Source organism: Poecile atricapillus, chromosome 9 (genome assembly GCF_030490865.1).
Source record: "Poecile atricapillus isolate bPoeAtr1 chromosome 9, bPoeAtr1.hap1, whole genome shotgun sequence".
NCBI lineage: Eukaryota > Metazoa > Chordata > Aves > Passeriformes > Paridae > Poecile > Poecile atricapillus.
Genome location: NC_081257.1, coordinates 13,157,688 through 13,173,285, shown reverse-complemented (window position 1 = coordinate 13,173,285; position 15,598 = coordinate 13,157,688). Strand labels below are relative to the sequence as shown.

Here is a 15,598-nt window from a genome sequence, read left to right as displayed (position 1 = left end):
TAAAACCTATGAGTCAAATCCTGGCCCTGAAATTAGTGGCATTTCGCTACTGCCTTCAGCGGATCAGGCATGTATTCTGTGCGTAGCGGCACAGAACCAATTAAGGCTCAAGCAATTAAGAAATAAATCCCCAAACTACATAAGGATCACATTATAAACATGGCTTTAAGTTAGAGGCATTCTGAAAGAAATGAGAGGCTGCAATGCTGAGCTAGGCACACATGGACTGGCACCATCCCTGGAGGAGAGAGAGGGAAAGCTGATGGCATCTGAACCCAGGACAGACAGGTCTCAAAGAGGAAAGGAGAAGCAGAACAAGGAAAGACCCATGGGATGTGTGGTACAGAAGTGAAAGACATCAGTTAATGACAGCAGTTTATGTTAACTCTCTGCCAGGCTCCACAGACAACCAAAAGATAAATGCTCTGAACTAAGACGTTGTGGGTACCTAATAGATGGAGAAGAGAAAAACATTGGCATACAGCCTTAATGTGGGCAGGAATACACTGGGACAAAAAGTGAGGACCTTCAAAGAGTCAGAGGAGCAAGAGCCTGGAACAGCCTGCTCAGCAGCAACAGTGTTTGCTGGCCACCAAACTTGGTTAAAAAGTGATCTCTCACCACTTGTGAAGAAGACAGAAGGATGTTGTTTGCAGGAACAAATGCCTAGATAATGCAGGGAGTGTCTTTCTGCCTGTGCTGCTAACAGGTGTATGTCTTAATAACCAAATAAATGCCCTCTTTTATATTCAAAATGAAAGTGCAATAGGAGAAGCGCTATTAAATTAAATCCACCAGACACTGCATAACCAAACCTGTTTCTCTGCAACACTTGGACTTATTGAAGAGGGAAGAACCTGAACGTGTGAATCAACAAAGGATTAATTTTCCTATTGTTCAATGAATATTTTCCTTCTGGGGCTTGTTGCTGCAATATGCACTTGTTTGGAGGCACTGATAGAGAACATTCTGTTTTTTAAAAAAGTCTCTACATCTTTTGTTATTTAAAAAATGGCTGTTAGTTTAAGGACTTCTGAGAGTCCCTTAAAAGGTCTGCTCATGGTCTGTAACAAATTGAGCTACTCCCAGCAGGGAGAAAATCCCCCAGCTAGAATCAGACCTTCCAGCTCTGGAAAAACATGCCACTCTTTATGAATGAGCAAATAAACAATGAACATGAGAGCTACAAACTATGAAAAGCAGTTTATGAGCTGCTTCTGCATCTTTATTTTGTCAAGTGGAGCTCTGGAACTCAAGAGCTTGGGCCATGAAGGAACAGGAAGCTGTGGGAGGTTGATGCCTCAGAAGGAGCCTGGGGTTGGCTTGGACCCTGCACCAGCTCCTGGCATTTCACACTGTGCCAACACACACAGTGTGGTAGGTTTGCCTGGAGTAGGCCCAGGGAGTCTGTTAATAGCAAGTTTTGGTGAAAAATAGGCTGAATGCCACAGTTTTGATCAAAACACACAAATGCATGCTGTTTTAGTGAGCCTTCCCATGACTTCAGAAGATTATAAGGAAAAACCATTCTCTTATCAGAAGTTTTGGAAAGTTTTGCTGCTCTAGTGAATCATTTCCCCTGGTACTATGACTGTTCAGTTCAGCAAGAACGATTTTATTCTCAGTCTCCAATGTAGGCAAGGCACAAAGAGCATTAAAAATGAAGATGAAATGGCAGGTTCAGGCCGTTTATTGACTGGTTATGTGTTTGGTTTCTCTTTGTAAATCTGTCTGTCCTTTGCCTTTGCTCATGCAAAGAAGAGTTCTCTTTGCACACCACACTCCTCAATAAGATTCTTCTCCAGGTTAGTGCTGAAATAGGTACTAATATGAGCTGGACTAATCTGAGCTGGGCTGTGCTCCTTTGATTCCTATTATCTATTGAAAGATACTAAAGAAACCCAAATAATGTTGAAATCCAACCAGGGTTATATAAACAAAGTATGCTTTTTCCCTTTACTTTTCAAAGGGTGTTGTTCAGTAAGTTGGAACAGTCATTTGTATCTCAATAGGATGACAAAGTCCACACCTGTATGAAAATACAGTTTTAGGTGAGGAATCATCTACAGTAATGAGTAATTAGCTTCTGAAACAACTTCATCCAAATTAGACATATCTGACAAACAATAGGAAAGCTAGGTACATTAATAAAATGCTGTTGCTATGGAAAAATTGTCCCTGTAAAGGTGGAAATAAACATGCTTTCTTTTCCTATAGTGCAAAAATGTCAAAAAGCATCTCCTTGAAGATGAAACTGTTTTTAACTGTAAGTACTATAAAAGTCTGCTTTTAAGAAGGTAATTTTTTCCACCCATTTCAAAACCCTCCATGCTTTATTTTCTGAAGCAACATCCCAAATACTAGTAGCTAGGATTCTCTTTAGTTCATTAAAAATAAAAGATATTGGGACATATGCTGATTATCTAGTTCAAGCCCCTAATCAAAGTGTTTCCCATTCAACCAGGTTTTTCAGGACCTTATTGAGCTGGGTTTTAAATATCTCCAAGGCTAGAGGTGTCCCCACCTCCCTGGGTCCTGCTCCAACATTTGACTGCCCTCACAGTGAAAACACTTTTCCTTGTACATAATTGGGATTTCTCGTTTTTTAACTTGTGTCACTTCCCTCTCATTCCATCACTGGGCACCTCCAAGAGTCTGGTTCTGCTGTCACCACATGCTCCCACTGGAGACTTGTAGACAGCAACAAGATCCCCTCTTCTAAGCCTAAATAAGGCTTCCTAAAGCTCCCTTCTCTTCTAAGGCTAAATAAGCCCAGCTTTATCAGCCTCTCCTCACACATCTTGTTCTCCAGTACCCTAATTGTTTTGACAGCCCTCCTCTGGCCTTGGTCCAGTATGTCAATGTTTTCATTTTACTGGGGAGCAAATTGGACCCAGTGTTTCAGATGTGGTCTCAAAAACGCTGAATGGAAGAGAATAATCTCTTCTCTTTGGTTGCTGGCTATAATCTTTCAATACAGCTCAGTATGGGGTGGCCTTCTCCACCACAAGGTCACAGTGCTGACCTGTGTTCAGCTTGTCTGTGAGGATCCCCAGGTCCTTTTCTGCAAAGCTGCTTTCCATTCATTCAGTGCCCAGCCTTTAATGCTGAATTGGGTTACTCCACCACAGATGCAGAACTCCCCAAGCGCCTTTGTTGAAACTTCACTTGGTCCCTGCCAGTCCCTTTCTTCTGTGTGTCGAGGTCCCTGTGAATAGCAGCCTTCCAGCATATGCTCAATTTCCACCCTGAAAGCTGGCTGAAAGTGCTCTCCATCCCATCATCCACACCATTAATGAAAATGGTCCACTGATATTATATACAACATTGATTTGTTACTCTTTCCCTTGAAAAATACAGATTCCTCTGATGCTTCTTGAGGTCAAAGTCCCTGATGATATGAACTAATGTTCTGTCACAGAAGTCAGTAAAGGAACAAAGTTTGGAGTGAGTTTGATGTCTGTCCAGTAGCCCCAGATAACAAACATAGCTGGCAACATGAGAGGATCTGTTCTCCCAGTCTTAGCTCTAATAACCATCTGGTCCTTGTCCTTCCACCCTCAAGCATCTTGCATGCAGACGTACGCCTACAGCCTGCAGAGCTGGTTATGGGAGAGCAAGTAAGCTGTTGAAAACATTACATGAGGTTGCCAACCCTTCTGCACTAATACGAAATGCAATTACAAGTTGCAGCTTGAGCCTGCTTTCTGACATAGTGACAGGACTATCCTGGATTTATATAAGCAGCTGTGAAAGCAGAATTCAACCCTTGATTTGGGGATTAAGTTATACAGGTAAAGACTGTACAGAGTACAGATGACAATTGCACAGAATCTTTAAATGACAAGAGCAAAACAACAGATTGTAAAATGAAATGAGCTGAGTTCAGTCAGGGCTATTTCCCCTTAAGTTTCTCAAATTCACCAAAGTGAAACTTTTGTCCAGAAAGAGGATGTTTTATTCCTGATTATTTGGACCACTCATTCAAAATGCCTATCACTTAGGCCCAACATTATCAGCACCACACGCAAATTCAATGGTCCACTCCTCTTTATCATGGAGTGTATCTCTCATTTGAGAGGCAGAACTGTGGAAGGGAAGCCAGAGGGACTCAACCCTCATGGGAGAAAAAAGCCTTTTAAGTCTCCTGAATGAATGACCTATCTTTCTTCTGTCATGCAGTCTGTCTGTCAACAGTAAGCAGTTAGCAGTGACAGGTTGAAGAGCAGGTTCTGGACAGTGGGCAGAGCTGACAGTCCCATGCTCAGCCATTGTGCTCGAAGGGAGCACTCTGTTCCCTCTGCCGCCGTGTCTGCACTCACTGGGACTGTTGTTCCAGCCTCACGCCTCCTTGTGTGAAGGCCAACAGTGAGGCTTTGTTCAAGAAGCAGCTGCTGAGAAGATGTACTGTCTCATGGAATGACCTACTGACATTTCTCCCCCTGCTCATTAGTAAGCAGTGAATAATTAGGAGAACTGGGGTGGGTTGCCTGGTCCATTTCATCCGGAGTAGAAAACCAGGCCCTCAGATCCCAGTGTGCCCCAAGAGGGATTCCCTCATAACCCAGGGGAGCTGGATCTCCAGCACCTTCTTCTCATCACCTGATGGAGTGAGGAAAGAGAATGGCTCATGCCAGAAGGTGGATGGGACATGACAGGAGTAAAATGTGTCCCAGCTCTGCTTCCCTCAGAGCTCACACCACACTTGCTGGATGACAAGTGAGGTCAGTTCAGCCAGGGCCTGAGCCAAAGATCCTGTTCAATGTTGTTTATTCAATAACCTTTTGTTCCAGGGTGGATACAAAGCAATGAGGAAATGGTTGAGCAGTTGGGAGGAGCAGAGTAACTGAGGAAACCACAACCATTCTTTTGCAATCTTTGCCACAATATTAACATCTAGTGATGTCCACATATAGGGGCAGTGATGAAGGAACATCTGCACTGTCTTTCCCCCCATCCCAACAGTGTCTCCATGCAGCTCTGGTTATAGCATAGAGCTTACCTGCCTATCTTACCTCACTGACTGTACCACAATTAAATCTGACTTAAAAAATAAAAACTGGTCAGGGTCAGATAAACAAATAGATTGCTTTGAGCAGCCTGTGGTTGGCAAGTTTTCATAGCTCACACTAGATGACACTACATGTCTGATTTCAGGTGCTCTTTCTTCTATGCATCTGTGCTATAGGTGTATCCAGCCCTCACAATTTCCAAACTCCCTTGCCTTAAAGATAGGTGCAAGACTATGTTTCCCCCACTTTTACATTGGCAGGGAAATCCATGAAACAAATACAGTCTCATCCCCCTGAGTGGAGTAGAGAGGAAACACCTCTGAGTATCCCCTGCATCTTTTCTAACCCAAACATTTAAAACAAAATACTACAGTGCTGCATATGTGTTCTCCATCAGACACACCAGCTGTGTGGAGCCTTACTGTTTCTTTATTTTTAGTTTGCTGTGGTCTAGCTGCTTCCTGCCCCAACAGTGTTGTTTCATCTGCCTTCACACAACAAACAAAAACAAAGGTTGCATTTGCCTTTCCAAGTCCCAGCATGTGGCCTCCTCTGGAGCAAGAGGTACTGCAGGTATGTGCTTTCATGGCTCACCCAGAGTTTTCTTTCTGTTGTGTGGCTGCTCCTCTCATATGGAAACAACCCTACCTGCGCTGGAAGATGCCACATGGTGCATGCAGAGATTTGGGACCATGTGATCCCAGTGTGAATGAAGGGTGGGGGCTAAAGCAACAGTCACTGCAGAGATCACTTCACCAGGGCAAGACTGGGCTGCAGAAGTCTGTAATGACCTCCTCAAAAATAACAAGAATATTGTGGAAACCTCCATTTAATAAAGCCCATCTCAAAGTGCTTACAATTGCCTGCTGTGCCACAGGATATTCCCCTTGGGCCACACTGTGTTATGATACAATTATGGGCACATTTCAGCATCATTATGTTATATAGGAGGTGTATCCATAGGATATTTTCCTTCATGAGCTGTGATCCCTCTGGGAGGTACCATCTCACAACCACCAAAAGAAGCCAGGCTCATGCAGGAACCTGGGAGAAAGCAAGGAAAAATAGACTGTCCAGTTGAAAGATTGCGTTCAAGAGCTTGTTCAGTGCACGTGAAAAGTTACATCTCAGCTGTAGCAGTAATTTTGCCTATAATTTCAAAGAGGCTAAAACTGAATGACCTGGTTTCCTCAGCAAGTTGTCACTGCTACTCTGAGTTCCAGAGCTACAAGATCAGTGATTCCAGAAGAGCTGGAGGTCAGAAACAACTGGTTTCACTTTGCCTGAAGCTCATGGGTGGCTACAGCATGGTCTCCCAGCTCATCTCTTTCCATGAGAACCCCCACTGCCAAAACAGAGTTAGAGAAGGAAGGCAGAACTAAGTTTACTCACTAGCTATTTGTTTCATAGGATGACTTTCCTCCAGGTTCTCACAGTTGTCTCACTGCCTAAGGAATTCCATGGTGTACTGCAGTATCCGAGCTCTCACCCTGCAATCACATGCTGTGGTTTCAGCTCCTGTGTGCCCCACACAGGGAGAACATTCCTCACCACTGCCTGGAAGGCAGGTAAGCCTGACTGCTACCTTCATTCAATATGTGGAGAAGGAAAGGCAGGGGAAGGTTTGGGATTGTACCGAGTAGGGAGTCAAAACAGGGATAAAAGATCTCTGGCAGTGCTCTACCAGCCAGGGCAAAGAGCCATCTCCTCTGGGGTGCCCTGCTAAGAAGAACCTATGGCTCTTAGCTGGAAAAAAGTGAAAATGCCCAGAACCCATTGTAAGCCTCCTGTCAAAGGAAAAGAAACAGTAAGAGCCATTCTTTCCCACAGCTCTGCAGAAAAGCCCTTCAAACCTTCCCTGCCCCAATGCTCATCAGAGGAAGCAGAGAGCAGACTGCTGTGGGTTAATGGGCCCAAACCCAGCATCAAGGAGCAGTGGTGCTGCTCCATGGACAAACCAGCTCCAAATAACATCTGCCAAAGCTTTCCTGGCTCCATCCCTGGAGCCTGCCCATTCACAATGTCAGGGAATGCTGCTGTCCAGAACATTCCTGCATGCTAATGTACATGAGCACTTCACACTTGCAGTGCTACTCTAACTCTTGTTCTTATTAATTCTGACGTCCTTTTTGGTCATTTTCCCCTCCCAGTTTGACCATGTTTAGTTTTTTTTAATCTTTCTGTGTAGACCAATCCTTCCCAGTGCTATGAATAAATAAAAGCCTTCTGTTCTCATCAACAAAATGGTCTTTTAACAGTTACAAGAACAACATAGCAATCACTTGGGGAAAAAAAAAAACAAAACAAAAGCAACTAATATTTGATGCATTTAAAAATCTCTGCTCCAGCTATTTTCTACATTTTAGAAATAAATCCTTCATTAAACAGAGAAAGAGTGAGGAAATTAATGGAGAGAAGAAGCACCAGTGGGTGTTTGAGAGGGACCTGCTAATCCATCAGAAATGCTCACCACACACAAAGCAGCAGCAGCAGCAGCAGGGCTGCCAAAGCAAGCTGAACTTCAGTTAGAAACATCTAAGGAATGTGAATAAGCTGTTAGAGCTGCAACCTTTCCCTCTGCTTTGATCTGACATTGAACATAACTCGAGAGTGAGAAATTCAACAGCTTCAAAAAGGGTGAAGGGGTCAAAGGTCTTCATGTAGCAGGACAGATAGAGAGTTTATTCCTCCTGGAGAAAGCAGGATGGGAGTGAATCTGGTGGCTAGAAACTGCCACCAGGTTAGGGCTGAGTATTTAATCCTCCTCATCTTCATGTAAGACAGACATAATACATGTAAGTAGCATGAGCAAGTCCAAGTGAAAAGGAGGGCTAATTTCAACTATGATTAAAAAATGTAAGAAAAAAATAAACACATTTTTGTGGTCCCTGTATCTTGGAAATGTGTTTCTGACTGCTATTAGTTGACAAGTACTTTTGAAGGTGAAATTGTGGTTTTTCTGGGCTCTGGCCACGTAATGCAACCATAGTGCATTATATCTCAGCAAATGAGATGTTATAGGAAGAGAGACGAGGATGGCTGGAACATCATGTGCTTTACCAACTCAAAATGCTTGGTATGAGAAAACAAAGCCACATTCTCTTGCCTTTATTCTTGTTTTCCTTGGCTCTCAGCTTTACAAATCCCTAAAATTACTGTGTTGAAACTAAAGGAGCTGCAATCTGCAGCTGACTGAAGAATTGCAATATCACTCCACTTTGATGAATACACCACAGGTATTCTTTTTAAGAGAGATCTCCTAAATTGATTGCCAATAACATAATATGTTTGTCTCTTTCTTCTGTCGTCAGAATCTTGCCATAATAAATTAATAGTAATACATAAATGAAGTTGAAAACGTGAGATGTTGTTTCAAAATTCCAAAACTTGCAGAAATAGCAAGGTCATCCCAGCAGCCTTAATTCTGCTTTTTATGAAGCTGCATGCTAAGCAAACCCAAAAATCATGGGAAACAATTATCTGTCTGTTAAAAACACCTTACAAGAGACCACAGGAAAAAAAAAATGCTGTACTTCACAGAAATTCCATTTTCCTCTTACACAGGGTTGATATAAACCAAAGTCATTTAATAATATTATATGTAGGGTAAGGTAAAGAGGTCTTTTGTAATTCAATTTCCACCATCACCACAGAAAATTTCTAATACATATCTATGAGGTCCAGCAGTCTTGTGATTACAGTGAAATATCCCAAAGAGTAAATGTTCAAATCTTGACATACTGAGAGATGTGAGCCAGAGACACCTTACATGGGACAATACTGAGACACAGCTTGGAGTGCACAGTGTTTGTTACTCTGTGAAGAACCTTTTTGGTAAAGCCTTGCAGAAGAGGAAACAGTGATGCAGAGCAGCCTTTGGCAAGATTTAGAGCCCATGTGTGAGCTCCTATGGAGTCAGCAATAAAAATGGAAATTATTTTTCCTTCTTTTGACTGGAGGACAGACACAACATAAATCAGTCAAGTCACGCATGCTACAACCCTGGTAACTTCCCAAGTCATTTGGGAAATCACACTTGCCATGCTGTGGAACTGCATTAATGATCTCATGGATAATGCACCTGTACTGGGAATTTTATCCATGAGAATACCAGAACCAGAAAAAATATCCAGGTCTGGAAGTCTACACTGAGCTCATTCAGCTAAGAGCCATGGTATGAGGTAGGGAACAGACAGCTATTATAGTGCTAACACAATTGAATAATTGATATTACCTAAAGATATCCAAGGGAAGGGACACAAAGGGGAACACACTGCTGAAATAATTTGGAATAGATAAAATAGTGCAGGAAAAGTTTAAATGTCCCAGTCTGACCAGAGCAGTTTTAGCAATGGAGGCATTTATGTCCTTCACCTCTCACTGGCATTTAGCTCAGGCTGTAACTTGTATTTCATCAAAGTTTATCCCTGGTGGCTGCCTCTTTAAATGCAAAGATTATTATACAAAGACTAAAAGATGTTAATTGTCTTTCTAACTTACAGAGAATCAAGGCTTAGTTACATCAGCTCTTTGTGTAACACAACTGTTTCCATTGTTCTGCTTTCAGGTTCCTTTTCACCCTCTATTCTTTGCTGATCAGGAGAACAGAATTTACAAACAAAACTGTAAGTCTGACAGATGTTAACTGACCTGAGAAACCAGATTTGTTCTAACTGCACTGCTTAATCCAGCAATACTAGTGTATTTAAAAAAAAAAACCAAACCCAAAGCACAAAGAAATATTTTTGTTTGTCTAGTGAAAATGATATTCAAGGAGAAAGAGCAAATAGTCACACAGCACAAAACATGCTTGACAAGAACATGCACCTCAAAGACCCTTCTCCATCAACAGATGAGGCATTCCCTGTATCAAATCCATGCAATAAACACAATGTTTTAGCATTTCTTCTAGATTCATCGTTTCAATTATTGCTATTTTAACTCTAGTTAAAACTTTTATCAAGCTTTATGAGAATGAGGAGCTAAGGCATGGTGTTAAGCATGCACAGAGAGCATCTGCAGCCCCTCACGGGCTCATGGAGACTGAACAAGTTGCTCGTGTGTCCTGGTGTTCAGTCACTTTTGTATGGACTGGCTGTGGTCTGCTAACAGCAGCTGCAGGGTGAGCAGCATGTGGCCTCTCCATCCCCCTTCCCAGGAACTTTATACCACACAGATAAACAGAAGGGGATGGAGACACTTCCACTGGGATAGCTGCAGGCTCCTGCTAGCCTACCTCCACCTCAGAAGGAAGTGTATCAAAATGAATTAATCAACACTTAGAAACATTCTGCCTACTCAGGGAGAAAGAGACTTAGGTGGTGAGCAAGGATACTTCTGCACAGGTCTCTTTGCAAAGCCAGCCTCAAACATGGCATGTGATAAATTTCTCAGAAAAAAGAACTCACCTGGGTTTTATTTATTTTCCTTGCAAGCTGTCCTGAGGACCAGGCATTCTCTTTTTCAGAGAATAGGGGTAATTTCTGCACATCAAGTACAGTGCTGTGACCAAAAGTGAGTCACAAAAGCAAGAGCAAGGGAAAGCCTTGGTACCCAGATTAAGTAAGGTTTAACATTCCTCTCACAAATAAATGGTGCAATGACTCATGTACATTCAGGATCTTCAAACTCAAATTAAACAGTCCTGTCTTTGAGGAGACCTAGGGGCAGGTTTGAGTCTTGGCTTCAGCTAAGTAAATTGCAGTAAACTTCCCAATGTTAGTGGATAATCTGCCCAAAGAACATCAGATTTACACCAAAATTCATCCCATTTCAACCTGTCAGCTCAGAATTTGGCCTTGCATTTTGTCTGCTGCCATCATCAATCCCATTGATTCATTTTATTGACAGAGTGGCTGGCACAGGGAGCAGTAGTCTGCAATGATAAAATCAAAGCAAAGATCTCCAAATACAAGGAAGTGATGAAGTTGCAAGTGTGATGTGTGACAGGAGGCTACCAGAGAACCAGGAGAGGCTGGAATATGTTACTGGCATGTCCTGATGCATGCACTGCAGGAGACGTGGTGACACCCAGCACATCTCCATCACAGCATGGGGCACAGAGCAGAGATCTTCAGGCCAGAAGAGGCAGGGACAGCTACGTGTACCTGGCCCAGCACTGCCCCACTGCTGGCTAAGGGCCAAAGGGGTGTTGTCACAGCCTTGCACCACTCAGGCTGGTTTCTCCTCAGAGCTGAGGCTGCACAGCCAGCTCCAGTCTCTCTGCTGGACTGTGGAGATGTGCTCAAAGGTGTCTGTGATGCCTTCTTGCCTCTCCATGCTCCAAGGGTGCAGCTGTCTCATTGTATCAGTGTATTAAAGCTATGCTGACATTTCAGCCTCCTGTCTGGCATCACTTAGGACATTGACTGTGAATCCAGCAGAAGTGGCTCCTAGTCCCACTTCCACAGTGGCCAATACCACTTCACCCCCAGGAGAGGAGGAAGAGAAATAATCCCTTAGAGTGAGGTCAAAATAGCACCAGCAGTGATGTCAAGGGCAAGGCTGAGGAAAACTGAAAGCAAACAGGGATAGCTTTTACAGATTCAATATGCAGATCTTGACAAAACAACAGATATTCCCTTTCTCATTTATGTCTAGTTGTAAATATTTTATTGGCTCTTCTCTCACTGCTGAGTAGCTGTAATGACATTTACTTCAGCAAAGGCCTGAGCTGCTGTAAATCAAGTACAGTTTTAGGCAACTCACCATGGTCATGGGCAAACACAAACAAGTTGAGTCCCGTCAGCTTCTGGGCCAAGTCGTCGTAGCGGCCGCAGTGCTCCCCAGCGCCATGGGCGATAAACACCAGGGCCCTAAATGGAGCAGCAATGCACAAATCATTAACTTGGCCATCAACCAGCAAAGGCTTCAGAGCTGCAAGGGAAACCAGCACATTCAATTCAGCAGCAGCATTTCAGACATCAGCAAACAGCAGGCAGGTACAGAATTTGCAGAGTTTGAGTACAGGGGAAACCCTTGGCACCCTGACCTGCCATTGACCTGCCCTTCACCAGGCTGTGGTAGGATGGATTACAGGGAAGGCAACTGCTCATGGGACAGGGCCATCATGGTCTGCTGCAAGTTCAAGATGCAGATGGGCATCAGCACCAGTCCCTGAGCTGGATAACTCCAGGGGGCTTGAGGCTCCTCCAGTGTAAGTGATGCTATCTGTGTATTTTGGGACTGGTATCTCTCTGTGACTCAAATACCAACACTGTCCTTAGCTTTGTGACTTGAAACATTGTCTGATGCTCCAGAACACTCAAAGGTGGAATTTCAGCCAAGGAATAAGTCTCCAGCACTTTGCTTGGAGTTTGGAATTTTATCTTTTGACCCAATTATGGTAATTTTACCATTCCAGTTTCTATCCCAAAACAGTTGCATCACTTCTATGATTAAAGTGACTCGTACATAGCCACTGTGCAGATAGAGATAATAAAAAACTAGTCTAATAGACATTTTTGCAAATACTTATCTTTGAATATTCCAGTTTTATGAAAAATACCTTACTTTTAGTGGAATGTCATCAAATGAAAATGACTGAATTTGAATCTCCCCAGTGTTTCTGCTAGATAAAATTTGTATAGGCTTGGGCTAGAACTAGAGCAGAAGTAGCAATGAGATTACAGAAGTTCTGCTAGATTTGACAGGTGAATATTTAAAATCCAGCTTTAGAAACATAAACATAACTTGTTTGTTTAAAAGGATCATTTGTCATTGCAACATCAGCAACTACAAAACCATTTGAAGGCTACAAGTTTGGCATTTTCAGTACATGAACAGTGAAATAGTGCAAGAACTGACAATATAAAACAGTGACAGCAGTTAATAGCTAAGGAATTCCTGAATTATATATTGATTGAGGTTTTGAATACTCTTTTAGATAGTGTGTTCACAGCAATAAACTGCTTAAATCTTAATATACTTAAACTTAAAAAATATGTTGGATGATGCAGAAACTCCTGTCCTAGCTCTTTAATTAGCACCTGCTTCAAAGCATTTGCTCAGCTGGACAATTTGAAAGAGCATCAATCCAGACCAGAAGAATTATACAGAGTTCATTGCAAACACAAAAGCAACAAGGCAAAGATGCTCTGGTATCTGTCTGACACCAATTAGCAAGGGTGAGGTTAGGTCATGTGCCATATTTAACTTGTTGTGCCTTACAAATCCTCTTTAGTGTCACTGAAGGTTGCAAAACAATCCGTGTGGAGCAGTCATTCCTTCCTTTGTCACTGTCCCTGATCAATTGATTTGTCAAGTTATCAATGCACCTGGCAGACAGACTGGTTTTAGGAGTGCACAATCTATTATTGTACCTCCAAATGCTGAAGAAATCGAGACATTGATTATTCAGTAGAGAATATTAACTTTCTTCCCGTGGGCCCACTGCCCTGATATCCAGCAGATTCAGCCAGGTTAAATCTCTCTGCCATACCTCCTACTACCTTCAAACTTGACAGCTTCCTTGCTCAATGTCTTGCTTAAGCTCTTTAGGGGACCTGTATGTTTCTGCTGACTAGGCACAGAGATTAAGGTGCAGCTTGGCTGACTGAATATAGCCCTTCACTTCTCAGAGAAAGAGTATCTGAATTTTTGCACTAAATGGAACTAAGCAAACAAAACCTAATGGGAAGCTGGCAAGGAGAGATCTTCCAGGAAATTCTTGGTTCTTCATCTCTGTGACAGCAAAGCCCCTGTTTTGCTTTTATTCAAACTGATGCAGTACCATGACTTTGCCTGTCAGCATCCTTCTAGATGCTAAGGGCCCTCATTTTATGTGAAACCAAGTGAGAAAAGATAAAGCCTCAAAGCTTTAGAGAGGCAAGGTGTTCCTGTGACCTTTTCTTCCACCTGGAACACAATTGCCTGGTGTTACAGAACTGAGCCTTTGCACACCACAGGGAACAGACCTCAATTATTATTTGTCTGCAAAATACTGAATAAAACCCCTGAGCCTATCTGTGCCTTAAGAGCTCTAATGACAGTAGCTGTTAAAAAGACTTAGATACTTTTAAAAGTTTTGTCCTATCAATAATCATAAACAAAGCATAAAATTTCCAATTTGTTACACTGAAACAAAATCAGCCTGTCCTGTTATTTAACAAAAAGTGAGAGTGGCTTTGCTGACTAAAAACTAGGTCACATCTACACAGCTCTTTAGCTCCAGCTTTCAGCACAAGGGCCATATATTGAACACAATCTTCAAAAATTGAAATTAGTATGAGTATTATCTGAACAAGGATTGAAGGATTTGGCTCTTTCACTTAATCTTCAATTTTCCATTACAAAATAAGTTTAGATTTGGCAAATAATACCTGAATGTACTGTAACAAATATATGATTTAACATGTTATCACTTGCAAGCTGACAGGAAAATACAACAAATGATTAGATTGACTGACAGCAGTTCTTTCCTGTATGTAAACATTTTTGCAGATATCCCTGCTCTTAGTCACTGCCTTCTCCTTCCTTACCACCATGGTTGGAATAACAGAATATCTGAGTTTGCTTTCAACAGTGTCATTTTAAATTGATATGGATCCTGCAGTGTTTGAGATTTTGCAGGACTGCAGTGCCTTTCTGAGCAGTCTCAAAGAGAATTTTGTTCTAAAAAGGTTTGTGCCGTGGCCATGTATCAAACTGGCAATGGGGAGAAATTTCTTCACCTCCACCTTTTGCAGTTATGCTGCTGAAATCCTTGGAAGTTCACACCTATTGGGTAGAAAACATTGTGCACAGCCTGCAAAGTTCTCTGGAAGGTGACCTGTTCCTGAATCCCTGCTAATTCTCATGTCTCTGACCATAGGCAGGGAAAGCTCGTGTATCTTTGGATGCACCAGCTGGTTTTGGCTGGTGGAGCTGTGATTGCTGAGCATTTTGAAGTAGCGTGGTTTGGTCCCCACTCAGAAAGCTGCTCACAGCAGCCGGACTCCCTGCGCCCAGCATCTGCACACAAAGCCAAGGTGTGAGCTGAGCAGGAGTAAGAGCCCTTGCTCTCACCTAACTCTGCAACAACAATTACAGGCTATTAAAGGAAACCACTTTATTGACTGCTGTTTGCAAAAGCAACAGATGGTTTTCGCAGATTCGTGCCCTTCCTGTAGCCTTTATCACCTCCTCCTCCTCCTGCCCCCTCCTCACTGCAGGTTTCTATCTCCTGGTACTGCACAGCTTGGCAAACAGATGAAGTTGCTTATTACAACAAGAAAGCAGAATAATATTTGTCTTTGCTGTTCAAATCAACTACTAAATACTGGCTGTATTTAGTTCTCTTTGGTGAGGAGGTGATATGTACCTGTGACCTGTCCCTGCTCCCACATCTCCGCTGTGCTGGTGACCCCTGACTGGCATCACCTCCTACACAGCCTGTTAATCTTTGTAAAACACAGCACTGCACACCCACAGTTAATACAAAGCACCTGCAAACACCCTGTCCTTTGCTGGGGAGGGTGGGAGCTGTGGTGGCCAGGCTGCAGGACAGAGCTCACAAATCCATGGGCACACGTTATTTGTGTGTCCTGCCTCTTGGAGAGGTCACCAGCTGATCCAAGCTTTAGCTGTGTCCAGCCCTTCCCTATTTC

The 15,598-nt window shown here is 42.8% G+C and overlaps 1 protein-coding gene across 3 annotated transcripts in view; it reads right to left on the bottom strand.

Annotated features, from left to right (window-relative positions):
- Positions 1–15,598, bottom strand: part of MGLL (monoglyceride lipase) — a 102,013-nt gene that overhangs the window by 29,394 nt on the left and 57,021 nt on the right. For all 3 annotated transcript variants that reach the window (XM_058845466.1, XM_058845465.1, XM_058845467.1), the window contains one exon: positions 11,721–11,827. In XM_058845466.1, the coding sequence (XP_058701449.1) occupies positions 11,721–11,827 (107 nt within the window). The remainder of the gene's footprint in view (positions 1–11,720; positions 11,828–15,598) is intronic.